We start from the raw sequence: 26,731 nt of genomic DNA, 5'->3' as shown, positions 1-26,731 counted from the left end.
CTTTGTCTTAAATATTATCATCTACACATTACTCTACTGGAGAATAGTAGCAAATCTGTCAACATGGTATGTCTGAACAAAACATAATTATCAAGGTTGACAAAATAAATAAATAAATAAATAAGGGTCAATTCTGTAACCCGAAAAGTACTGAGTGATCACATTTTCATATGTTTTACTTTCCGCATACGTGAAGGAATCTCGGTTCAAAGGGGGGAAAAGATTTAAACAGCAAACAAACAAAAAAAATCAATAAATACATACAGGACAAACAGAGTGAGAGAGAGAAAGGTATCAAACAAAAAAGAGAATGAAACTAAAAAACAAAATAAACCCAAAAAACAGGATCAAAATTGCAAAAGGAAGAAAATGCGAGGAAAGGAACAAAGTAAACCTCAGAAACCCAGCAAAGAATGAGACCAGTAGAGGATATTTGAAGTGTTTATGTTTGGAGCAGGATTGCTGCACCAAAAACAAACAATGAGCAGATAGTCCAATGAGGTCGTGTGAGCTGACAGGCATAGTACATCTCTCTCACACACACACACACACACACACACACACACACACACACACACACACACACACACACACACACACGCACGCACACACACACACAGCGGGCTGTACAGTGAGACAGGCCAGTCTTTGTTTTGGTTGATCAATTTTGTTAGACCCAGACTGAGAGATCCTGGTGTCCAGAGTCATGGGAATGGCTTCGTATGCTTCACGAGCTGATTAATCTTTAATGCTCCGCCTCCGTTTACTGTGATGTGTGATGACATTGTGTTTCTGGTTTTACAGTCTGAGTACAACAGATTATGATCGTCATGGTGGCTGGCCTTAAGGGACATAGAGTGTATGCTGTGGGACTGGTCACATCAAACCTGTCAGTCATGTCTTGAACAATTACTTTCATCTCAGATTCTTACTAAAGACCAAATTTTCCACAAGTATACTGGTGTTACCAAATTTCTCCAATGAACGCACCAGTACACAAACTAGTCAAACACCCTTTCCTTCTGGTACAGCATGGTATTATTCAACCTTGCATGCTAGCTTTATTTGCATAACCTAGTTTTGAATGATGTATGCATTGATGGTGAGTGGATAGTACATAAAAATGAAAAAAACTTTAATATTAAAAGGTCATGGATCCCATGACCCTTCGCCATAAACAATGGCTGACAATATAGGTAACGTCTTAAGAACGAAAAAAGAAACGAAAGGCATGTTTGTTTTTGCCAGCTGAAAAGGAGCTGGGATAAGTCGAGTTTTCTCCAGCTTCAAAAGGAGATTTTCAACAACATTGGTTACCAGCGTTGTCTCACAGCGAGAAGTTCAAATACCTTCATCAGGTCAGACTTTTCAGAGCATAATTTGTATGTTTTTCAAGTGCCCATATGGGATTTTTCTGGCAACTGACTTCCTCACACATATTCCAGGACAGTCATTTTAGGCTAACTGGTGACTAGAAAAGTGATATATATCCAATAGTACAGGGGAGCAATGGTATCCACAGAGAATGTTGTGATCTGCGATGTTAGCCACTTAAGTAGCTTATGTGAACCACTCCCTTTGAAACTGCTGACCTTCACTGTTGCTTTCAAAGAGAGGAAAAGTCAAAGTACAAGCAAGAAGACAGCCAGCTTCTGCTGATGTTGGGATTATACTCTGCTGTGTACATGAACACCATGAATAATGACTTCTTCGAAGTCCACCTGAATGGCGTAACCATAGATTCTGCACTACAATTTAGTGTCTCTGTCTGAAAGAACCTTCCTGCTCATTCCCTAGCACACTCATGGACGGAGAAATTCCAACAGCAACATTCTCTGTTATCCAATACTTTGTTTCATTGTAATGTGTCTCTAGTTTAGAGAGTTTTCTACAACACACAAAGCATTCCCTTTTCATCACAATGCAATCACAAGTACTGCATTAACCACTGCAGTTGAAAGAAGCAGTCTTTTTTCTTTTCTACTGGTTCAGTTGTCATTTTCCCACCTACACTTTTACTCTCTTCATCAGCCATTCGTAATTCGGGAGCTTTCTTTGGCTTTCCCTCTCAGTCAACGCCCTTCTCATTCTCTCATCCCTCTTATTGTGTGTGTGTTTTTAATAAAAGATAAAAAACATCTTTGTAATGTTAGTTTATTTCTGGCAATTTGTTTACATGTACTCATGACAAGATATAGTTAAGGATTGACCAACTAAGCCAAAGATCAGAAAAAGTACTGCATTCAAAAACAATGGCTACTGCGATGTCTGCCTGTGCTTGAGGGGTGCCAACATAGCCACAAATGTGGTCACAGGTAACACTCAAACACTCTCAGAAAGGCACTACTAACTGTTGTCAAGCTTACCACTTCACAGACTTGCAGGACAGATCTTTATTTTGGTGCACAAAGGATGAAAAATTACATGAATATGTTTTTTTCTGAAACCCAACTTTGGTGAGAATTTCTTCCAGCTAACAGACAAAAAGACTGAAACTTGTCACAAATTGTTTCTCATAACTTTCCAAACCTGCTGAGAGGTTTGGAAAAGGTAGAAAATATAACCATCCTGAAAAATGTCCCTATTGGCTCGATTCAGTTCGGGGAGACAGGCTTGTTTGTCCTTGATGTCACGCATCAGTTAGTTGGCCACATTCCGCTTCAGACTGAGACACATCAATTATAAAACACAAGACTCCTGCTTAATCAAAATGACATAGATGTAAAATTATCTGTCTTTTTTCCTGGGGTTATATACAACAGTTATACAACACAGGCATACTAAATAACACTGAAAGACATAAAATTTCAGTAATATCTTCCTCAGCAATTGTTTAAAGAGAACACCTACGGCAGGGGTGTCGAACTCCAGGCCTCGAGGGCCGGTGTCCTGCAAGTTTTAGATCTCACCCTGGATCAGCACACCTGAAACAAATGATTAGCTCATTACCAGGCCTCTGGAGAACTTCAAGACATGTTGAGAAGGTAATTTAGCCATTTAAATCAGGTGCGAAGGAATCAAGGACGCATCTAAAACCTGCAGGACACCGGCCCTCGAGGCCTGGAGTTCGACACCTGTGACCTAAGGGCTTGAATCTATCCACGTTTTACCAACATTAAGACAGTGACTGACCAGAGTTATTTCTGAAGATGAGCAGCCATCTAAGGCATGCGAGACACATGGCCTAAATGTATCAGAGCACTTCAACTAAGTTCTTGTCAGACGGTCAAAATGCAGCTTTACCTCCAACATCCACACCTTTCCGCTGTCACAATTTGTAGTTTAGGTGATGTTGACAAATGCCTTCAGGAAAAGAGTACTTGAAAGTCTGCCTTGAGTCACAATCAAACATTTACTTACATTTACTAATTTTTTAGTAAATGTAGATAAATGTAGATAAACTTGATAAACAGTACCAACTACTTCTGGCCTAGCTGACTAATATTAGCATTCAGGCAAATGGCAAATAAGATGACCCATATTTATGTGCTGTACCACATTGATTTCACACTGGTTGAATGTTCAATGAACATGTGAAATGCTGAAACACTTTTAGAACAATTCATTCTCAAGGGTGGACAGACAGAAAAAGACTAGCATGGATCTGACAATTAGAAACCATAGCATGTCAACGACAAATGTGATGTGTAGTGTTGACAGATGAAATAACTGGTTACCAAGTTATGCAGTGATAAAAGCCAGCACCAATGGGATACCACTGGTTAGCATATAACCAGGTGGTATAGTTGAGGTGTGCAGAAACAGCCACCTGATATATGCAACAAATGACAGCCCCCTGTTGCACCATTGTGATGTTTAGAGTAAGACAGATAAAACCCTCTGCAGAATAGTGCGGCCTTACAGCACTTAGACCTAGAAAAGTATGTCAGCTGTCTAGAGGCCGTGTCACATTAAAATGACATAACCAGATCCTGAACAAACATATAGATGCTAACCTACCAGAAAAGAGAACAGATTGTGCTAGCACTGCTAACATTTGCCATACTCCGTATACTAATCTGGCATCGTGTTTTTGCGCAGCAAAGTGCCACAGATATTAGCATTTGAAAGATGTTTAGTGACAAACATAAAGAGTGTGAAAAGGCTCAGGAAAAAAAAAAAAAAAAAAAAAAATCCCTAACATTTGTATATGTTTAGCCATTTCTAATAATCTGATCTTCATTTTGATAGTTCTGACAGAGTAGCCAGGAGAGTGTTAAGTGTCCAACTGGAGTGGTATTGGCCCAGAATTTCACAATTGATGCAACCCTCACATATTTTTTTTTTTTTTTTTGCTTTTTTGTCCAGCTGCTGAGAGAAACTATTCACACTTTCACTTGTGGAATGACTGTAGGACTTGCCCTTCCCTTCAAAATTTAATTTGGCATGCTGATCCCATACAGAAATGAGCTGAAATGTAGCACAAGCAAAATAAAATAAAAAATAAATAAATTAAATTATATTATCATTCAACCATGAGCAATAAATAACTAAGAAAGGAAAAGCTAATTTCTTAAGTGCATGAATGAAGGACCATGTGCGTGTATACTACATATGCAGTCTGTTCATGCTTGTTTCTAACTGAACAAAGTGGCAGTACAGGAAAGCAAAGCACAGTTTCAGCTGGTGGCTGGCAGTAATTCCATGCCCAGCATCAGCATTGAGTTACAGTGTGTATCTAGACACCAGATAAGTCCTTACCTCTATGTGCAAGCCAAATGAGAATTACCCTAGACTGTCAACATGAAACCTGCACACAAATAGTATTTGGCAAATATGGATATCTGACCAGCCATAAAGTTTTGAGAAGTTACAGAGTAACTTGAAACTGCTTAGCAAAAAAAAAAAAGGCTGGCCAATTCAAACTTCAGATTGTGTCAGAATAGAAATATTGAATAATTAATATTTAACCTGCAAATGACCGCGATTCAACATGGAGGGCAAAATAGAACTACATTAGTCATCGGCAAAGGCCAAGGTGTAAAAACAGAGACAGTCTGACTTACTGCCAACATGTTGAAACATGGAAAACCATTCCAGACTCCCAGGTGTGCTTGTCTGGAAATACACTCAAGAGATGCTCACAGAAAGTTTGTCTTCCTAGAAGACTTATTGCCCTGAGTCTGAGTTGAGATCAGGTGTAAAAAAAAAAAAATCTTTAACACTATTTTACCCCTTCACCTCTCTTCCTGGTATTTACCTGAAGTGTAGATCTAAGGATAAACTTTCTTGCCAATGCCAAGAAAATCAATTGGCAAACCCACACCCAAGTTTTTAAAGATGGAACTAGGAGGAAGGTAGTGAGTAACCTGGCACACAGATCCCATCCTCTGAGCTGTGGGAGATACGATATAATTCCTCTGGCAAACAAACACATATTTACATACTTTAAACCAAGTGCCACCAATATTCCAAACTCTCTAGTTCTTGGTATTGTCTAGGTTTTATATTCCAATATAAATTAACATAGGAAAGGGTAAGTGAGGCTTTCACAGAGTTCGAGCAATTACTGATAGGATATTGCTTCCTTTTAATGGGTTGTGTATACAAGCAGCTTCCATTAAGCTAAAATGTTTGAGCTTCACATACAAGAAAGTCTTTAACAATTTGGAGGCTGTTTCAACAAGAAATGCTGAGCTTTACATCAGAGGAACAAATGGCTTCGAGAACACAAATCTACTTCTTCTTTCAATAAGGAAGTGACCAGTGTCTATCGAAGTCATACTTCCTGTAATAAACTGAAACACCTAGCTTAAAAACCCCAAACAAACAGTATCTTAATGAACAAAGTGTTCATGAAGCAGAGACTGTGACATATTCGTAACTGGAAAAAGGACTTTCTCCAAAACATTTCCTAATTTCTCTTACACCTGTTAGCAGGATTATTATTGTGTGCATTAGTATCTCCCTTCTAATTGCTTAATTACTCTTCCACAATACTCTTCTTTTGTACCAGTAAGGAAGTTCAAAGGTTAGAAGACAGACAGCTGTTTCCCAGTGAGTCAGATATTTAACTGGAATGCACGTCACATCCCAGCACTGCAACATCTTCTAATACTGCATTTGGTTGGAAAAGAAAATTAAGTCTTAAATGCACTTTAGCACTTCACTACACTTATTCACAATGTATAATTAGACAATAATAAGAGAAAATGTGGCAGTGTGGAGGTGTGAGAGAAGTAAAATAGGTTGTGCGAGCCTTTAGATATGTGGGGGAAGAAAAGATTTGTCTGTGTGATAGATTTAACAAAAAGAGAAAAAAAAAAAAAAGTACAGTGTAGGCTTCAATACACACCACGCATTGCGATCTTCTTTCACAACTCACATTCAGATAAAAATGGCCAGTGGAGATAAAAAATCTCCCTGCAAGTCTTTTTAATAACAAGAGAATGAGCAAACAGCCGCACATGCTTAACTAACCTGCACTGAAAGGCCAGAAGTGTTTGTGTAATTTAACACTACTCCCCTAAATTTAATATTATCTACTAACAATAGTCATACTGTTCATTATCAGTTATAATACTGAAAACTATGAGTTATTTAGGCAACATACAGGCTAATGGTTTTTTAAAACAAATCTTTCATACATCTTTCAATTCTCTGTAGAGTTATGAGTTAGCCTCATTTCAGACAATTTATGCATACAGCTAATGAAAATGTATATGGCCTCAATACCCTTGAAGAATGATGCATTTCAGGGCCCCTTTGCAAAAAGCAAATGCAAGGTCTGAACAGACACTGATGCTTTAGGGTGTATCACCGGTTCTAAAGAAAGAGAAATTACTTTGCTGATTACCATTAATTTACACATTTGATCCTAAAAAGCTAAACTAAGAAATCATAGCTGAGCACTGTAAGCCATCAGTTATTTAACAGACTGAAAACTATAAGAAATTGAAAGGAATGAAATTGACACCAGTAAGAAGTAACATACTGAAAGAATGCAAGGACACAACACGCAAGAGACAAATAAAAATGACAGAATGAAAAAGGAAAGACAGAAGACAACACAAGACAAAGGGTAGGTGCAGTGTAGTAGAAAAGGAAACAGGGGCAGACACAACAGCCGATCGCTTGATTCTGACTCAAAGTCTTCAAGTTCAAGCACATTTGTTCCATCTTACACCCCATCTGCCCACACGACCGCATCTTATAATACATTCTTGCCAGAGATAACAAGGGCTGGCAACCACAGGCTAACTTAAAGACATCCAAACAATAATCTTGGGAATGCCTTGTGATTTCTGACATTTGCTGGTATAAATTCAGCTCATAAACAACATTAAAACAGAGCACTGACAATCACAAAGCAAGTGAAACCATATATTTCAATATATGTTGCTGTGCTATTGAAGCTTTAGAGGTAGGGCTGTGTTTAATATGTGTACTGTGTACGGGCTCTACTGTAGATGTTTTCTGTCATAACAGATACTTATTGATGGGAAGTTCATTACATCATATTATTGTCTATTTGTCGGTAAGTTATCTAGCATCCAGTTGTCCAAATGAACAATATAAACAAGGTCAACCACTCCCAATAAAAAATGAGTTTACAGTGGTCCCTCGCTATAACGCGGTTCACCTTTCACAACCTCTCTGTTTCGCTGACTTCTTTTGGTGCAATTTTCCGTTTTTTGGGTTTTTTTGATAGTGCATTGTGTTCTGCATCCTGATTGGCTGTAGACCATTGTCAATAAAACTCCTACCGTGTCTCCTATACAGTACAGAATGCATTCAGCTTGTCAAACTTGCATAAATCTTCGATCGCTAGCAGTGTGACTCTGAAGTGCTGTACTGTATGTTTGTAAGTTTTCTCCCCAACAAACATAACAATGTCGACGAAACATTTTGCACCTTCAAAGGTACCGATCTTTGGTTTCATTCTATTATTTTTATTTATTTTTCTACAAAAGTTTGAACTTCCAGAGTATTTAAAGAAGACAGAAAAGTGTGAAAATGTTCATGCCTGTCTGAGAAAAGTGTATAAAGTGTGTAGTGAGGGGTTTTACAGCCTTAAAACACCTATAATAATTGTAAAAAAATAAAGCTGGCTACTTTGCAGATTTCACCTATCGCGGGATATTTTTGGAACCGTGATAAACGAGGGACCGCTGTATACTCAAAACGTTCAAAATGCAGCAGTAAGACTTTTACATAAAGTAAGAAAGGAAAGAAGAAAGAAAAGTTACATGAATTTCACTGACTCCAGGTATGCTTTTGTATTAAGATTTTACTTGTTACTTTTAAATCACATCATAAAAAAAAGTTATTACTACTGATCTAGACTGCGTTTTATTGTTATAGTTCCACTTGTTTCTTTTTAATAAGGTATGGTGTTATTAACATTTATAATTTAAAAAGAAATGCAAAATTCTTGCATTCTTTCTATATTTTATTCTTATAGGGTTTTTGATCTTGTAACATTATTTTTATTGCCTTTTATTCTTTGTACTGCATTTTTGTCATTTTGTAATACTGGTTTGATAAGTGCTATACAAATAAACCCCATTATTATCACTGACTTAAAAAATATTATTACTAACTTTAAAAAAAATGAAAAAGTCTTAGACAGGATTTGCATGCATGGTGTGGAGGAAATTCACACCCTAGTGTGCAGTCTCAGACATGGTTTAGCAATTCCTGCACAATGTGGTTTGAAGTCTAGTTTCACTACTAAGTTCTTGTTCATGTCTTACAGACTGTAGCCTCACTGTTTTCTGTTTGTCTTCTAGCTACTTTCTTTATTGGTGGCTCAATAATAAAGAGGTTTATACATTCACCTGACATGTGAGAAGACACAAATACCTAAACCAAGAGTCACCTGCTGTGGTGTTATCTTGTGAATAAAGGAGGAGTCAAAAAAAAGCTAGCTAGCCACTTTCTGTGTCAAAATACATTTAAAGAAAAAGAAAAAAAGTAAATGAAAAAATAAAAAAAACTGGAAGATGGGAAATGTAAGCCAATTTGTTTTCATTACATGCTCAGAACACAGTAGCTAAGCAGTTCTCCCTAGTGAGTGTAAACGAGTGGAGCTGGCATAGCAAGCCAAGAGGGCAATCTGTTAGGTCATTCTGTTGCTGCTGTAGGGCGCTGGGGATCTGTGAAGACTTGTTCCTGTTTATAACAGCACGGGCACCAACAAGCAAGCAAGCAGATTGAACAAGGAGAGATAGCAAGTACACACATCATCATCGCCTCACATACACAAAGAGAGCAGACAAGATTGAAGCAGATAAAAACAGAGTGTAGAGGGACATATCTGTAGTAGGCTAAGCTTTAAAGGCTCAAGTTACACGGCACAGTAGACTCACCACATGCTTGACTCTAGGCCTAATATACATGCAAGAGTAAGCAAGCAACCACCGTTTTATCCTCCTGAGCAAAAAGAGATCAACTGTGGAATGAACTGTATACAAGCTGCCTTTGATAAAAGGCAAGGTATGTCTGTATGTCCTAAGTACACACTTAAAAAACCATTTAACCATGCCAAATGTTGTGTGAAATCCTTAAAAAAAAAAAAAAAAAGGGGGGGGGGGGGGGGGGGGGGTATGATTCTCTATATATATCCTGGTGTGACAAAGGCACCCAAGACCCATTGTTTGGTACTGACACACTGAAACACAATGACCAGGAAGTGGGAGCTTTGTCTAAATAATTTTTTTTTTTTTTTTAAGAATCAAGATTTGCAGGTGGTTTTGACCACTGTGAGTAAAGCAATGCAATATTTGAGTAAAAGGATCGGTGTATTGTCTGCATTTACATTACTCGTTTTTACCAGCTGTAGACAGTAGTAACTAAACATACCATAGCACCTTTTTATATTCCAGTATGTCTGAAAAGCACCGCCGATTAAACATTTTCATTTCAAAGTAGGAGAGTTTCAGAGTAGAAAGAGGAACATATAATGACACATGTATATTTTTGCTAGTAGGCCTCAGTATGGCTATGCTACTCTGTACAGAAATACTTGTCTCACAACCACAACTCAGAGCTAAAGCCAAATGATGACAGATGGTTGTTCAGTTTTAACGAAAAAAAAAAAAAAAAAAAAATTGAGAAAACCCATGCCACTTGCCCACAGCACTGTCCCAAATGAATGATCTAAATAATCATTTTGAGAAATTAGATCACTCCCATCCAGCATGGCAAAATTATTCAGAAAATGGAGCTGTGAGGAAATTGTGAGGTGAAACGGTGGGCAGCTAACCACAGTGAAATACTTAATTACAGGGAGCAGAAGTAAGGAGGATGTTTTGCTTGTGAATGAATAAGGAATATAGATGCAGTTGTAAGCAACATGTTCATGGGTGTTTTGGTTGAACAAGATAATCTGCTATCATCTGCTCTAAAACAAAATATTTAAGCCCACTCACTCACCAATGTTTCAAGACCACTTGTTTTATACCCTCATTCATTCTAAAATGCGCGTTTGCAATTATGCTGTGAGCACTCTAACAGTGGATGATAAATAAGGTCTGGATAAGGTAAATGGTTGGAAGTGACGAGTAGCAGTGCTTAGTATAACTGCTGATATTTAATTGATGGTGACCTGACTAAACAGGCAAACAACTAAACAACTAAACCATGTTGAGACATAAAATGATAAAAATTTCTCCTCCTTTATAAAATTGTGTAAACACTAAAAAGATGATTAGTGTGAATTAAAAATTCAAACTTTTCAATTTTACTGTGTTCCCACCTGATTGATTGTTTTGTGCTGTGACGAGGTCTCGGGGATGTTGAGTGAGTGACTCCTAGCGACGGGCGCTCCTGTTGATGCCCGCCTATGTTGTGACCGACCTGTGTGAGAAACTCTGCCTTCCAGTTTGGGGCTGCTGCTACTATTACTACTGTTGCCTTTAGTCTCAAGCACTGCATCCCAGGGATCGCCCGCAGAAGCTCCTGACACAGTCTGTGAACTATCTACAGATTCCAGAGGTGCTTCCTCATTCTCAGACTTTCGCTTTGTAAGTGGGTCCAGATCCAGCCATTCAAAACGGCTGATGGAAGAAGATTCCATAACTGCCGGTTGTTGTGGTGGTGGGTTTGGTGCCAAAGAGGCTATACCTGCTTGAGAGGAATTTACATCAGTGCTGGCCAATCTACCATTCTTCAAGTATTCTGAGGTGCTAGCAATCTTGTCAAACAACTTAGCCATCTCTGGGTCTACAGTTGGCTGTGGGAAGACCATGGCAGCAGCAGGCTGGATGGGAGTGAAAGCCATGGTCGGCAAGGCCATGAAAGGCGTCATGGCTGGAGTGAATCCATTTTGAAATGTTCCTGGTTTGGGAAATGGAGCTGATGGGAACATTGGTGTGGGCTGAAGGGTGGGAGTGGACACACCAGAGCTAGATGGATTGGACAGAGCAGGTGTCCACTGGCTGCTCTGGAAAGGAGATGAGCTACAAGCATGGCCTCCAGGATAGGAGGCACTGAGGTTAAACCCCAGAAGTGACGAGGGGCGGGACACTTTGGAGCTGTTAGCTCCAAAGTTTTCATCAAGTAGGAGCTTTTCGAGTTCCTCATTGGTCAGTTTTTCAACATCAATATCCCTGAACGTATCCTGTTCTGCCTGTTTCTTGGTCTCTGGGAAAACAATGAGGTCCTTGTCTGGTCTATTAGTATAAGTTGAAGGCTGAGGAACAGTAGTGGTAGATTTAGATGGTTTTGGCTTAGAGGAAGACGAGGATGCTGCTCCAGAGGAAGATGAGGAGGCTGTAGCTGTAAGAGTGTGTTTCTTCTCCCTTTGCAATTTTGCTAAAGCCTCTTCTTCCATACGAAGGGCTTCCTCTTTACCCACAACCCCCTTTGGCTGGGGGACATCCAGCTTGAACCCATTACCACTTGATATCTGGGCCATTCTGTCAAGTGGAAGGTGCCATGAATAGGATGGCTTTTAAGTCAGCGTGGCCCAAAGGGTTGAGGAACAAGGTTTTAAACACCTAAAAGAAAAAAGAGAGAGAAAAGCTATTTATGACAACAGGATGAGGTCAAACAGAATCAAAGCAAGGTAGAAGGAATTGAAATATTAACCTATAAAATTATTGAATAATCCTACCCATTAAGCTACAGATATCCAGGGGCCACAAGTAGTTGCATAGAATGGAGACTGTGTGCCCACCATGCTTTTTTTTGTATTGATCAACTCCTAGTTTCACATACGCAGAGCCAATAATTACTTATGTGTGTTTTGAAGCTAGGGGCATCAATTAGGTCACATAACTAGCCTGGGCTACATCATAGGCCTGTCACACTGACAATGAACCTGATTCACTCACTCATAGCCAGAAATCATATTTTTATACACTTCTATGTGGTGTACATTACAAATATTTGTAAATGATCATAATCAAAAATCTAAACAATATTTGCATTTTACTTTTTTCCCCCAAATCCAAACTATTTATGGCTAACCTTCCACAACAGGAAACGGCCAAGAGTATCCCACGTCTATAACATGTGAAAAACATTGCTGCAAAGAGTGCTTTGTGATTCCAAAATGACACAGCGCCTACTCAAAGCAACCATTCATCGAACGATCACAGCCCTGGGGTTGAGTGAGTTCCTTCTCTCCCCAGGCGTCACCAACCTCTCCTGAGCTTCCCCTCCCATTGTGGTGGAGAAGGCTGGCTGTGCTGGAGCTCAGTCTAGCCTAACACTATTGTGCAGCTGAGGAATTTGGCATGCTAAACAGCCCAATGGCTCTCTCTCTATCTCTCTCTCTCTCTCGCTTCCTCTGGCTCTGTCTGAATCTGTTAGCATTATGTTAGCACCATGGCCCAAGACTGTCTTATTCAGCTGTGCAAACCCCAGCACGCAGTGACAATGTGGCTGCAGTCACCGAGCAAATGACTTAGATAGGTTGGTGCCAACTTTACCAAGAAAACAGCTCGGAGACATTAAATGCATGAAAAGTGTCACAATCTTTTGGTCCATGCTGCCATTGATGTCATAACTCCCTGCAGACATGCCAGACGATTTAGATATAACTGATTTTGCACTGAATAAGAGTGTAGAATGCAGCTTAGTGTTTGTTTATGAAGTCATAAATCAAAAAGGTCTGAGCATGTTAACTGCTAGCACACTGGGCGCTGATCACTAAATAGTAGCTACTTCCTGATTCTGAATGTAAACACTAGCTTAATCTGAGAAAGCATGTTCAAAAATGCTATTCTGGTTTACTTAACTGTTTTGCACTGCAGACTGAGCCGATGAACCCAACATAGGGAAAAGACTAAGGAAAATAAAGAATAGATTAACCTAATTTCTTTTTACTAGAATGATCCAACACTACACTGATGCTACACTATAAGAATTATAACAACGACTGCATTCAGGAGATGCTGAATTAAGATAGGAATGTGCGTTATCATTAAACATACAAGGGGAAAAAAAGATTCTAGAGAAGAAGCCAAGAAAGAAAAAAACAACTAGAGCCAAGTCAAGCACTGCAAATTGTGCCATCTCTCTGTGGCAACTGATGGCAGACACCAGGATGTGCTTAACCTTAATTCAACATCTGAGCATTACTTCACTACTGCTAAATTATTCAGAAGAGAATCAGGTTGCTGAGTCACATCCAGTAAAAATTATTGCTTAAGTGAAAAGGTTTATGGACCAAAAAAAAAATCCACAGTAAGAACTTCTGGAAATGGTGATTTCAGAAAGCCTCAATCATGATTTTAACTGTCTTCCTTAATTTTAATTTACCTTTTAAGAAGCTTTACCTGTCACTATTATGTGCATTTATATTGTTTATTAGCTTGTTTTCATGGAATTAGATTTACATACTGAGATATACACATTTATCAGTTTTAAAAAAAGTTTTATTGTTTTGAGCAACATTTGGCTGCACAACATAGCACGATGAGGTCGAACTCACACTTTGAGTTCAGCCCTAATGAGTGACAGGCAGTCTACGCATCCAATAACTAAGAAAAAGTGCAGAAGTAAGCAACACATTGTGGAGCTGTTCAAAGTTCAAGTTGTTTTTAAATAGTAAAATAAGTAACAAGTTTTTATTTTCTGTTTTCGGTACTAGTCACTTTGTTGCCAAGGCAGGAATCCAAGCCTGTAAACTAAAACAAAAGCTGACAGGATTATGCTGTATAACCAGGTGTTAAACTTCTAACTAGTTCTATTCTATGCCATCTCTATGCTTTGGGTGCAAATAATGTACTTCGCACATCATACCATGTATTTTAAAGCTTAAGTTACTTACTATTTTGCAGACTTAAAAATATAAAAAGCCAACCATTTTGAGCTCATTATATAATATTATAAGAAGTATATACATTAATATATACTTTTTAATATAATTATTGATTTAATATTGGGTACTTTGAGTATATTTTCATAGTTAAACTTTCTATTAGGATTTATACATTGTATATTAAACGATTTATTTTATAGCACCTATTTTAAAATTCTGGAAGCGCCCCTGCTCCACAAGCAGTTCATATTCAGTTTGAATTGATGATATGTTCAAAGAAGGTACGACCCTCAATTGATAATCGTCTTATAAGACCAGAGTGCTGAGTAGTTTTTCTGATACTATTAAGATCGTGTTGTCGTAATCCCCCGGCTCATCTTTTTGGGAATAACTTCAAGGAAGACACAGTTTGGTCCCATCCCCTGTGTTTGTAGCTCAGATCTGTTGTTAGAAGCTTAGCTCTGTGGCTAGCCAAGAAATGTAGTATTACGTAACACTTAGAAAAAGATTGTAAATACGACGCGTTTGATAAAGCATGATCTGTACGTTAACAGAACAATATCGAGCAATTTCTGGCGTTAACAAACACACATATATTATTTACAGCTTATTTTGACATCTAGCTAACACGTCTGCTGATGCTCACCTGACACCAACATGATGTGTACTGTCAATAAATCACGAACATTTAGTATTTTCCCCATTGTACACATCTTAAAATAAAAGCCAGCTTGTGATAAACAAACGAGAACAGTGACTTTTAACCAATAATAACAAACTTCTCTTGCAAACATCCGGTTAGCTCGGTTTAACTCCACTCCTTGATACTTTTAATGGCTGTTTTATTAGTTGGTTTTTTTAACTATAACTTTTGCCTGTGCTGGATGCTAAGTTAGCCGCTAAACCTGCTAAATGCGCGAACACAACAACCAAAAAGAACGGAATTGAGAGTAAACATAAAACACATTTGAATTTAGCCATACAAGGACAACTTACAGGACTGTTCCGTGAGAGACAATGATTTAATATTTTAAAAGTAACCGGGCAACTGCTCTGGTCCTGCCAAGTACCCACAGTAATGAAGAAATGCTGATTTCCTCAAACGGGAAACGGTCGAACGCGACTCAGACACAACCGCTGACTGCAGGCAACCACAAGATCAAACTTTTACAGGCAGACATGGGCTGTAAAAAGCTTTATTCCTCACCTTTTAGCGGTGCGGCGTTTGGAGCCATTTTTCCTGCAGCTGCATTTTTCCATCCACTTGCACAGAGGGAACGTCAGTTCCTGTTGAGGTCGTTGGTGGACTTTTGGTTGGACACAGTTGGGTAGCTTTTCTGCCTGGCTGGGTCTCGTTTTCATTTTGTGACAACAGCACCACTGTGTGGACTAAAGTGGTCAGTGTCGAAAAGTTTTCATATTTCTATTATTTATAGAAATTCTATCATTTCTGAGGGGTGCTTTGGGGGTCTTTTAAATGAACTGGAACGTGTGAGACCAAGAACAAGGCAGGGAGGGCACAGTAAATAAGAATAATTGACCAGAAACAAAAAGAGTTTAGAAAAGTAATAAAGAAAACATTGTGTACAATTTTCCAGATGTCGAAATACGATCTATCTTGTGGTAATAGTGACCTTTAGGAAATAATAACAGTTGTCTTGCAAACTAACTCAGTACTGGCCAGTAACTGTTTATAAAGGTTTTTCACATTATGCAGAATCATATACATTATATTATTGGATCATAACTATTATATATAACTTTTCTACTCTGCTTGAGCCTTCAAAGTGCTTTATAAAACCTGCCTTAATCATACAAGCACCTATTTTCTACACCAAAGTGCTTACTACCCAAGACTCATACTTTAATGAAGACATCTGCTGGGAGCAACTTGGGGTTCAGTATCCTGCCCAAAGATACTATGCTGACTGGAGCAGCCAGCCTTCCGATAACTACATGACCTACTGTACCTCCTGGCCCCAATACTTTAGCAATGCACTTTAAGAAAGTTATATTCTGTGGTGCATGAACACTTGAGATTTTTTTTTAGTTCAGTTCATAACAGCTGTTTTAAGATTAAGGTCTTATTGTATAAGAGAGACAACAATCAGATAATCTATGAGCAAGTGCTTGGCAAAGGTGGAGAGAAAGAACTACCATTTGACAAGAAAAGAGTGCCATGAGAACCAGACTAGCTCCTTAGGAAATGAGGGAAATGAAGAGCCAAAAGAGGAGCATAGCAGGAACACAAACAACAAACAGAGCAAAACACAAGCTTTGAAAAAGTTTGTTGTTGCTGATTTCTGTTAATTCACATCCTGGCCTGTTGGCCTATTGTTACCCAACAAATTGTTTTTAAAGACATTTTTAATACCTTTTTATGTGTAATTCAATGCAATGCTTATTTAATACAGTAAAAGTCAAGTAAATAAAGCACACATTTAATTAATTCATTCTGTGTTCTTATTGTTTCAATGCATGGGATGGCTGAAGCTCAGGAGATGAAGCAGGTTCTCCACTATTCAGAAGGTTGGGGGTTTGATTCCTGGTTGCTCCAGTCTGCATCTATCAGAGTATAAATGTATGCGAATGTTAGATAGAAAGCACTTAAGCATAGAAAAAAGAGAATGTTAATGTGGAGTATATATGAATGTGTATATACTCCCTGACTAATGTTTGTTTAATGTCCTTTAGTGAGTTTCACTTTTATGAGGTGCTTTTGGTAGCTATCAACAAGCTTCTGGCATAATTCTGGCTGGATATCTGAGCACTCTTCTTGGCAGATAATAGTGGGATTCCCCATCTAGCACTGAGAAATGAGCTTCAGTGATTTATCATCATAACACATTCGTTTTACTAACCACCTTGGCCAGTGTGTTTTATGTAGAGAAGATCAACAGTTTAAACATTTTATTGCTTCTTTTCCTAAAGGAGTGGTTTGAATAAATGTTTATTTGGTAACTTTTGGTACATTTGCCTTTCTGTAAAAGTAACCATAGGCCACTGACATAAGTACATGTTATTCAGATATGTCACCATCACTTTGCAAAGGTCTGGAAGAAAACCCAACTATCACCCATAAATGAACGAATAGAAATTAGTAAGGATTTTCAGGTTTCAACCCTGGAACCACCAAGTGTTAACCCTGCCATGAACTGGAAACTGCTGGAAGACCAGCATCACTATCCAAACAGCATCACTGATCCATCTTCAATATCCATGAAGATGGATTACCCTCCTAATCGGATGCTGACCAAAAAAGAAGCCCCTGCTCCAAAATCAACACCTACTTTTAAAATGAAAATTTTAGCTGGCCACATGAACACCCCAAATGCTTTCTCAAGAAAAGTTTTATGTTCAAATAAGACAAAGCTTGAGCTATTTGGCTATGATGACAAGAAATATGTTTAGAGGAGCACAAGTGAAGATTCTAGCCTAAAAGACTGTACCAGTTGTCAAGCATGGTGGGGGAAGCATCATGCTATGGGTCTTAATTGGTTGTAGTGGTACTGGTACATTGCACAAAGTGGTGGAATAATGAAGGAGGAGAACTACCTCCAAATTCTTCATCTTCACCTCAGATCAACAGCTAGATAGTTGGACATGTAAACATTGATATAGTAGGCTAACATTAACCATTTGAAATGGTCTTCCCAAAGCCTAAAATTCAACCTGTTGAAAAATTGAGGACATGGATCCATGCCAGGAAACCAACCAATTTAAATGAACTGCCAATTTTGCCAGAAGGTTGTTGATGGGTACCAAAAGTGCCTGGTCGAGCTGTAGCTAGCTAACAGCCAAATATTAGTGGGGGTGTATGTATACTTTTCACCCTGTGAGGATTAAAGAAAATGCTAATTAAATTCAGACTTGATTAATGCATAAAATGCATTTAATTTTTACAAGATACATTTGAATATTAAATGGAGAATCGTGTTTTGGTTTACTTTACTGTTCCAGTAAGTCATTTCTTACTGTGAACTACAATTCACTCTTTACTCAAATTATTATTATCTACTCTTACTACTTTTTATTAGTAAAAGTAGCAGTAGTAGTAGAAGTACTTCAGCTGCTCCTCTTAGGGATCATCATTCAACAGATCATTTACTTTCAACTCACCTTGTCCATAGCATCCTCCTCTGTAACACTGACCCACTGCATGTCCTCCTTCACTACATCCGTGAACCTTCTGTGTGGTCTTTCCACTTCTCCTTGCTTGGCAGATCCGTATTCAGTATCCCTTCCCACTATGTCCACTAACCCTCCTCTGCACCAGTCCAAACCATGACTGATTGATTTTGTCTTCAAACTGCTCACGCTAATCTGTGCCTCTGATGTACTCATTTCTAATCTTGGCCTTTCTTAACATTTTCTGCTCTTCTACTTTCAGCTTGTCTTCCTTTCTTTTTGCTAGTGGCACCATCTCCAAATCATACGTCATAGCAGGTGCCACTACCATCTTGTTAACTTTCAGTTTCCCTCGTGTATTTCCCTCTTTAGACTATTATTTAGACTTGTCCACCTTCACTACCTCTTTTGTTGCAGCTTCACTTTTCCATCTGTCTCTCTTTAATTTACACAGGTATATCTAGCTTTTACTGACTTTCATGTCTCATCTCTTCAGTACATACATTCATGTCTCCAGACTCTCTTTCACTTGCTCCTTACTATCACTAGAGATCACAATGTCGTCTGCACACATGATCGTCTGTGGTAACTCTTGCCTGACCTCATCTGACAGCCTGTCCATTACAATCACAAACAAGAAGTAGTTCTGAGCAGATGCAACCCCACCCCCACCTTGAACCCATCTGTCACTCCTACCTCACACCTCACCTCTGTGCTGCTGTCCTCATGTATGCCCTGCACCACCCTCACCACTTCTTTGCTACTGCTGACTTCCTCATGCAGTACCACAGTTCCTCTCCTGGCACCTATGCTTCTCCTGCATCCACAAAGAAACAGTAAAACTCCTTCTGACCTTCCCTAGACTTCTTTATCAACACTCTCAGAGCAAACAACTGTGGTCTCTTTCTTGGTTTGAAGCCGGCTGCTCTTTGATCATCACCTTTCTTCTCAACCTAGCTTCAACAACTGTTCCCCATAGCTTCATGGCTCCGCAGCTCTACCACTCTGTAGTTACTACAGCTCTGCGCATCACCCTTGTTCTTGAAAACTGTTACCAGTATACTTATTCTCCATTCCTCAAGCATCCTCTCCGACTCTAAGATTATTTTAAACTGCTCTCTCTCCCCAAAGCCTTGACCCTTCACAGGTATGTCATTTGGAGCAACTGGCTTTCCACTCTTCATCCTCTGCATAGCTCCCCTCATTTCCTCCTTACTAATCCTCTGCACTTCCTCTCATTTTCTTCATTCATCACCTTCTCATAGTAATCCTTCTATCTTCTCAGCACACTCTCTTCACTCATTAGTACATTTCCATCTCTATCCTTAATCACTATAACCTCTCTCTCTCAGTCTGTGCTTTTCTCCTTCCTTATTGTTCAGCCTCACATACAAATCACAATAAGAGTTTTCCTTTGCTTTTGCCCCCTCTCTTTTTGCTGAACACCTTAATTATAAGTACCCATTTCGACTTTCTTAAACTCACTCTCTCATTTTTCTCGCCAGCTTTTTGCTGAAATAAATAAATAAATAAATAATAGTTGACTTAATATAATATTTAAATGCAGGGCGTTTAAGAGTTTTTCTACACAGTTTCATTGCTTTTTTGGCCATCATTTTAATAACAATAATAATTCTTAAGGCTTAAGGCTTCCTGCTATGTTTTCGAACGAGTGTATTTTCAGCTCTATGTTGGTCTGCAGCATGTCCAAGTGTAATCTATATTTAATTAGAATATCTAAATGAAATATAAGATGAAATAAAACATTTATGTTGTGTATCCCTACGCCGTCTGGACTATGGGCTAGTATTAAATGTCATTGTTAAACAGTTTTATAATATGAGTAGTGTTGCTCTATCCAGTGTTGCACACTAACTCCGCCCTCGTCTGGGGTTGACCGAACGCCACGTACAGTTTGGCTCAACGCACCTTAAGTCAACGGGGGGCGGTTGTTGATACACTATGAGTGACAGGCGTATTGACCAATCGCCTCTCAACGCGACTGTTTTGTGAAAGAAAGTATACTTTCTTAGGCCAATAAGAGAAGCCAGAGGCGGTGCGTTGCCATGGTGAACACAACCTTTTTATGTAGGTTGTAGCCAAGGGAGGCTTGTATTGGTGGTTAACAGATGACCGCTGTAAACAAGCTCCGATGAAGCTCAGGCACTTTGAGGAACACTAAACCGTGAAAGCCAGGTGAAGAATAAAAAAAGAGGAGAGCAAAATAAGCTCCACGTTACAAGTAAGTATTATTTCACGCGAGATGACGTTTACTAACGCTGTTCTCTCTGTCTGCTGAGGCTTAGTTTAGAGCATTTTCTACATCCATGTAGATAATGAGTTAGCTGGCATCCTCACTGCATGATCCCTACTGAACAACCTGTTCCTTAAACTACACACTCAGTCCGATTTTTTTCACTGTGACTAACAGGTTCACAGCGTTCAACTTAGAAATCTCTAAGAAAATATTCTAAAGTAAGCCACCAAACACGTGTGCTGCACGGGCCCTTTCTTATGGGAATTGCTTTTCAGATTAAGAGTTATTTGCATAACCTTATCAGTGTTCCGTCTCTATTTGAAGTGTTGACTTGCACCACTTTTTTAAATTATATATATATATATATATATATATTATAAAGATACGGCAAGTGCTCATTTTGTTCTGACTGCAGAGCTTTCTAAAAGATGTACGATCTTCACCTAACCTGAAACTAACTCCTATCTTTTTTCTTATCTATTTTATGTATGCTTTGCCTGACCAGATGGTGAGGAGTAAAGCCTTGGCCCGCTGTGGCCTTGTTCTGCTCAGTTTGTGGCTGTGTATCCAGTCAGTGCCTATCAGTGTGGACAAGACCAAAGAAAAGGCTAAAGAGGAGGAACTGGGTCCACCCGAGAGTGCTGTGAGTCACACGGGCAGTGTGAAATAAAGGGATATCCTATTAAAATGGAGTCTTACAGCTAAGTAGATAAAGCTCAGGGTGATCCAGACATGAAGTCAGCTGTTTCAGACACCTTTCAGAAATGCTTACTGGCATTTCTGAAAGGTGCCAGTAAAAAAAAAAAAAAAAAGAAATGCTTACTGACTAAAGATTGATTGAAAAACAAACAAAAGCAGTGTCTGTGTAACTGTTCATTAGAAGAATTAATTGACTGGGAAAAAATACCCATAATCGGACTGAATAATGTTATGCATTGACAAGCTAAATGTGGTCTATTTCTCAGGACACTGGGCTGCACTACGACCGCTACCTCAGGGAGGTCATTGAGTATCTTGAGAAGGACCCCCACTTTAGAGAAAAGCTCAAAAATGCCAATATGGATGACATCAAGGTGCACACTTGCAAAAACAGCCCAATATTTTGTAAGCTGGTTGTTGACGTGGACATTTTTTATTGAACTATGGTATGTTGACTGTCTGCTTGCAGCAAGGCAAACTTTCCAAAGAGCTGAACTTTGTTCAGCACAATTTTCGGACCAAGCTGGATGAGCTAAAGAGGGAGGAGATGAACAGGCTGCGAATGCTCATAAAAGCTAAACACGACATCAAGGAAGGAAATGGTAAGTATCTTAAAGAAAGGGGAAAAAAATGATGTGTCACTGAGAAACTTGAAACTTCATAAGTTTGCACAACAACTTCCGCAGTTTAAGTCAGTCCATTAGTTGTGTCATTGAATGCAGAACTTAACTCTTGAAAGAAAATTATTATTCAAATGTAAATTTTGATCATTAATAGAGGAAGCTGTATAAATGTTCATACAGAATAGATTAACACAAGTGTAGGTAGAGAAAAGAAGTAAAGATAGAAGTCATAGGTCAATTTCTTAAAAAACAAAAATGCATTGATATTCATGTAATCCTTTAACGCTTTCTAGAATAAATGTATTAAGTTTTGGTACAAAATGTGTTTGTATAACCCAGCGGAAAAGAATAACCATGACACAACTCCAAAAAACCAAGTGTCTTTGTTTTACAGTTGAATAAATCTAATCATTATTCCTTTTCTTGCAGGCCAAACAGTGGACCACCAGGCCCTGCTGAAACAGTTTGAGCACCTGAACCACAAGAATCCACACACTTTCGAGGTGGATGACCTGGACCGTCTCATCAAATCGGTACACATACACCTAGTCATTAGCGCAGCTACTTGAAGGTTAATACTGACCCTGTTTCTCTGCACTGGTATGGCACAGTCACATTTATAATGACAGTTGCTCATGCAGAAATATTGCCATACTTAGCATAGCGTATAGGGAATTTCAGTGAGGGATGTTTAACTAGTCTGGCTTTTTTTTTAAATTTTAGATGTAATAAGTTGGAGGCATTCACAGCTTTGTTCCCTTTGTTGGAGAGTGCTGACTCATTAGAGGTAAATGTGTAAGTTTTGCGAGACCAACATGTTTCCTGTGTGTGAAATGAGTATAAAAGAATAGTAATGGGGAGGTCGGCTTAATGAGTTTGCATGCCTCTGTAGTTTTACAACAAAGCTTCCAGTCATGCAGATGTAAATCCTAAAAATATTTTATATAAGTTTTACTTTTCTGTAGCATTTAGCTTTGCTCTATAATCATTGACCTACTATTTTGCCTTGGCACTGCTTGAGAAATGCAAAGAATGGTGATAAATGAGCATTTGCTTTGTTTTGTATTACCATAGCATTTTCATGTACTTTATGCTGAGCAAGTCCTTGCAGGGTTCTAGAATAAAGAGCCACCCAGAGGTTCTAATAAAATCAGGCCAAAATAATAATTTTAAACTCACAGATCCAGATTTTGAACTATGACAACAGTGTATTTATAGTACTCAGCAAAAGGTATAGTCACTATCAGAAATCCATCCATCCCTACATCCATATATCCATACATCCCTTTTCTTCCACTTATTCATGGTTTTGAGGGGCTGAAGCATACCACAGTTGTCATAAGGAGAGCGATAGGGTCCACCTTGAACAGGTTGCCAGTCTGTTGGCTAACACATAGTAAACAAAGAGGTACCGGGAGAACTTCAAACAGAAACGCCCTCATGCTGTGAGGTGGCAGTGCTAAGCATTGCACCACTGTGGGGCATTATCTGTTATTAAGCCCTACCAATACAAAGAGATTTTAGATTCTAGATACACACACCAGAATACTTTTGCAATCAAACCATTTGTCCGAATATGTTTTTTTATAAATCAACTTATTGTTACTGCAGCTCTCAGGTTTAGGAAGTCAGAGGTACTGTTTATTCATACCCAGTTAGCACTCACTAGTATCCACTAGTAAGCATGCTAGCACTAAATGGATGAATAAATTTCACCGCATGAGCTAAACACAAAAAGCATGCTATATCTGCCTGGGTTGTCTCTGCATTCAGTGCTGAGTGATGCTAAGACTGTGACATGGCTAGTAATTATTCAGCTCAACAGTTTGCTTCATCCTCTATGGAACAACTCTGATCAGGCATCTGGATGTTGAATAGAGTCCATCTGTTTCAACGAGGTGCATAAATCTGCAGAATTAAGAGGTGAATTCCCCTTCCCAACTTTTTGTTTTTACGTCTAGGCGACTAATGACCTGGAGAACTTTGACAAGGACCGCCATGATGAGTTCAAGCAATACGAGATGATGAAAGAGCATGAGCGACGGCAACGCCTGAAGAACTTGAATGAGGAGGATCGCAAGAAGGAAGAGGAACACTACGAGGAAATGAAGAAGAAACACGCCAGCCACCCTAAAGTCAACCACCCTGTAAGACGCCAGCTATAAAGCACTTCATTACGAATGCTAAGATTATAGCCAATGCGGGGGAACAAATGACATTTAAGCTGAATGATATTATTTGGAAAACATGAATGATTTTTTTTTTTATGATAAAATTAACTCATTTAGTTGGGCCAATTTTATTTAGATTTATATGCAAGCCATAGAATAAAGATGCTAAATAGTGCTAAATACAAAAGAAGAAAAAGGAGAAACCTTGATGTGTACCTCTGTGTGTGCAGGGCAGTGAGGACCAGCTAAAAGAGGTGTGGCAGGAGGCAGATGGTTTAGACCCAGAAGATTTTGATCCAAAAACTTTCTTCAAAATGCACGGTAACCATAGACCATACACTGAAGGTCCTTTAAGAGCAAAGAATGAATATAGCATTCAAATGTTGTCTTATTTGCTAGTGTGCCAAAACTATGGATGGTTAAAATCAGACACAGATTTCCGTTGTTTGTTTTGTGTTGCAGACAGCAACGGAGACGGCTTCTTTGATGAGAGTGAGCTTGAAGCTCTCTTTACTAAAGAGGTATATGTTTTATGTCTAACTCTGGTTCTGCATAGTCTGCGATAATGTAATCTGCAAATGAACAAGTCTCTGAGGTAAAATTTGTGCATTTCATTAAGCTGGAGAAGGTTTACAACCCAGAAAATGAAGAGGATGACATGGTTGAGATGGAGGAAGAGAGACTGCGAATGAGAGAGCATGTTATGAACGAGGTGAGCCACCACAAAACTATAAAATGTACAGATCATTGTCATGTTTATTAGCATTTCTAAAGTATTGATTAGTGTGTTATGAAGGCATTCCCTGTTGTCAGAATACAATCATAATGTATAATTCATAACAAACGTGTGGCATTGCTGCCTGAAATCTAATGAATGAATTTAAACATCTGTGTGTGGAGTAGCTATTTTAGCAAGGAGCTAAAGGTCAGGGCCTTTGGGACGTATCTGGTAAGTGATTTATCTCGATGACAGTTGTTGATCAAAATTGCTTCATGTATTGACATTCAGGTGGACACCAATAAAGACAGGCTTGTATCGCTGAGCGAGTTCATGGCAGCCACAAAGAAGGAAGAGTTCTATGAAAAAGACGAATGGGAGGTAAGAGCTAGTAAGGTTTGGCTTCCCTCCTGGCATTTTTGTGTACAGAGTAGTATTAAAAATTAATGTGAACCCAGTGTTATGTTAGTGTATTAAAATTCAATTCAATTATTCATCAATATGAGCTATGAAACCATGAGCTTAGACTCGCGTAAGTGCAACACAATAAACAGCTGTTTTCAGAAATTGTCTACAAAGGGTGAGATTCCAAATCATTAAACTCCCCAAGAGATTTAACAGCTGATATTATATCATGAAATCAGAAATGTATATGATTTCTTATCACATCATTTATTTATGTGCCCTCTGCAGACTTTAGATCAGAACCCATTGTACACCGAAGAGGAGCTGAGAGATTTTGAACAGCAACTGGCCAATGAGGAGAATGACATCAACAAGAAGTCGGCTGAGCTGCAGAAAGAGAGAGAGGAACTTGAAAGAAAACAGGAAGAACTTGATGCTCAGAAGCTGGGGCTGAAACAGGTGAATTATCTGTCAACTATCCATAGCAGATGAAATACAATCTGAAAATAGGATTTTTCTATACAGTTGCTTGACCCTTTCTACAGATGTAAGAATCTGGCTTATAGTGTGAAACATGCTGAATTGCACTTAAATCTTGTTTTAGAGACTTGTAGACCTGAAACATGCAGGCAATAGCAAACAAAGTCTTAAACCATTTTTATGCTCTTAACATTTTTTTGTCCTTCTCTCGCTGCTCAGGCAATGGAAGAAATGGAAAGGGTTAAATCCCAAAGCTTAAATGCTGATGTAAAACGTGAGTATGAAATTTATGATAAATGATGCTGGAAACAACAAATCACATGATGTTAAAGGTCTCTTAATTGCACTCCACTTCCATTTTAACATTTTTTAAAATCAAGTGAAAATTAACCACCCAGTCGAAAACCTGCATCCAGATCCACAGAACAGCCAAAATAAGTTATTTACTTGTGCATCCCCAATCAAAATACACTTAAAAAGATGCAGTGAGGGAAAAGCATTGTTATCCTTTTTAATAAGACGAGATTAAAAGCTTTTTATCATATCCTAATAATCATTTAAATACATCTCATGATTGTATGCACATATGAATCTTTGTTACAGAGCCTGCAGCTCCTCTAACTGCAGGTGAACATGCACCAGTTGTACCAGGAAACAGTCAGCCACCTCCGCCTGGTCACCAGCAGCAAGATGTACCCGTGCCTGGACATTCTTAGCAGGCCTCACCACCCTGTGTGCGATATGAGTGAGCATGCAAGTGTGCTTGTGTTTTCATGATTTCAATTTTGGGTTATTGTTTAGAATTTTCAAAACACACAGCAACACATAGGGGGGAAAAAAGATCTCTTAGTGCCAATGATGCCCTTCCTTCTGCTGGTTAAATCAACTGAATGAGCCAGCCTGGAAATGTGGAGCTGCTCCAGTTTTCTATGTGGACAATCAACCCTTTTGTTTTTGTTTTTTTAAATCTTGTATCACAAAAGGACTCTGTTCTCTATTGGAAGTTCTTTGGGGTGAAATGGGGAGGGCAGCAGGCCT

At 38.8% G+C, this 26,731-nt stretch overlaps 2 protein-coding genes and 1 long non-coding RNA gene across 4 annotated transcripts in view; 1 reads left to right on the top strand and 2 right to left on the bottom strand.

The window, feature by feature from the left end:
* pik3c2a (phosphatidylinositol-4-phosphate 3-kinase, catalytic subunit type 2 alpha) overlaps positions 1-15,549 on the bottom strand; it is a 43,626-nt gene extending 28,077 nt beyond the window's left edge. Inside the window, exons 1-2 of one of the 2 annotated variants that reach the window (XM_040026409.1) lie at positions 15,420-15,549; positions 10,700-11,942 (exon numbers count right to left, since the gene is read on the bottom strand). In XM_040026409.1, the coding sequence (XP_039882343.1) occupies positions 10,700-11,860 (1,161 nt within the window). In that variant the 5' untranslated portion in view covers positions 11,861-11,942; positions 15,420-15,549. Of the gene's footprint in view, positions 1-10,699; positions 11,943-15,208; positions 15,393-15,419 lie in introns of those variants that run through there. The other variant, XM_040026410.1, reaches the window with a different exon arrangement.
* Positions 1,982-8,409, bottom strand: LOC120730199. Its single transcript, XR_005695069.1, has 2 exons — positions 3,082-8,409; positions 1,982-2,865 (listed from the first exon to the last, which is right to left on the bottom strand). It is a non-coding gene; the product is annotated as an uncharacterized LOC120730199 (long non-coding RNA).
* A 4,891-nt stretch (positions 15,550-20,440) lies between the features above and the next one.
* nucb2b (nucleobindin 2b) lies at positions 20,441-26,527 on the top strand. The gene is made up of 13 exons (XM_040026406.1): positions 20,441-20,582; positions 21,103-21,240; positions 21,563-21,670; positions 21,766-21,898; positions 22,349-22,452; positions 23,881-24,066; positions 24,321-24,411; positions 24,553-24,611; positions 24,710-24,802; positions 25,100-25,189; positions 25,502-25,672; positions 25,913-25,967; positions 26,297-26,527. Exons 2-13 carry the CDS (start codon positions 21,103-21,105, stop codon positions 26,407-26,409), a joined length of 1,341 nt encoding a protein of 446 aa, XP_039882340.1. The 5' UTR covers positions 20,441-20,582; the 3' UTR covers positions 26,410-26,527.
* The last annotated feature ends 204 nt before the right edge of the window (positions 26,528-26,731 follow it).

The sequence above is a fragment of the Simochromis diagramma genome, unplaced genomic scaffold (assembly GCF_900408965.1).
Source record: "Simochromis diagramma unplaced genomic scaffold, fSimDia1.1 OVJJ01000293.1, whole genome shotgun sequence".
Classification (NCBI taxonomy): Eukaryota; Metazoa; Chordata; class Actinopteri; order Cichliformes; family Cichlidae; genus Simochromis; species Simochromis diagramma.
Note: the sequence above shows the minus strand (reverse complement) of the source record. Positions and strands in the feature narration are given on the sequence as shown.

Coding starts and splice junctions, on each gene's coding strand:
- nucb2b (XM_040026406.1), top strand. CDS start 21,103: ATGGTGAGGAGTAAAGCCTTGGCCCGCTGTGGCCTTGTTCTGCTCAGT. Junction 24,612..24,709: donor AAGCTCTCTTTACTAAAGAG/GTATATGTTTTA, acceptor CATTTCATTAAG/CTGGAGAAGGTTTACAACCC. Junction 25,673..25,912: donor AGAAGCTGGGGCTGAAACAG/GTGAATTATCTG, acceptor CTCGCTGCTCAG/GCAATGGAAGAAATGGAAAG.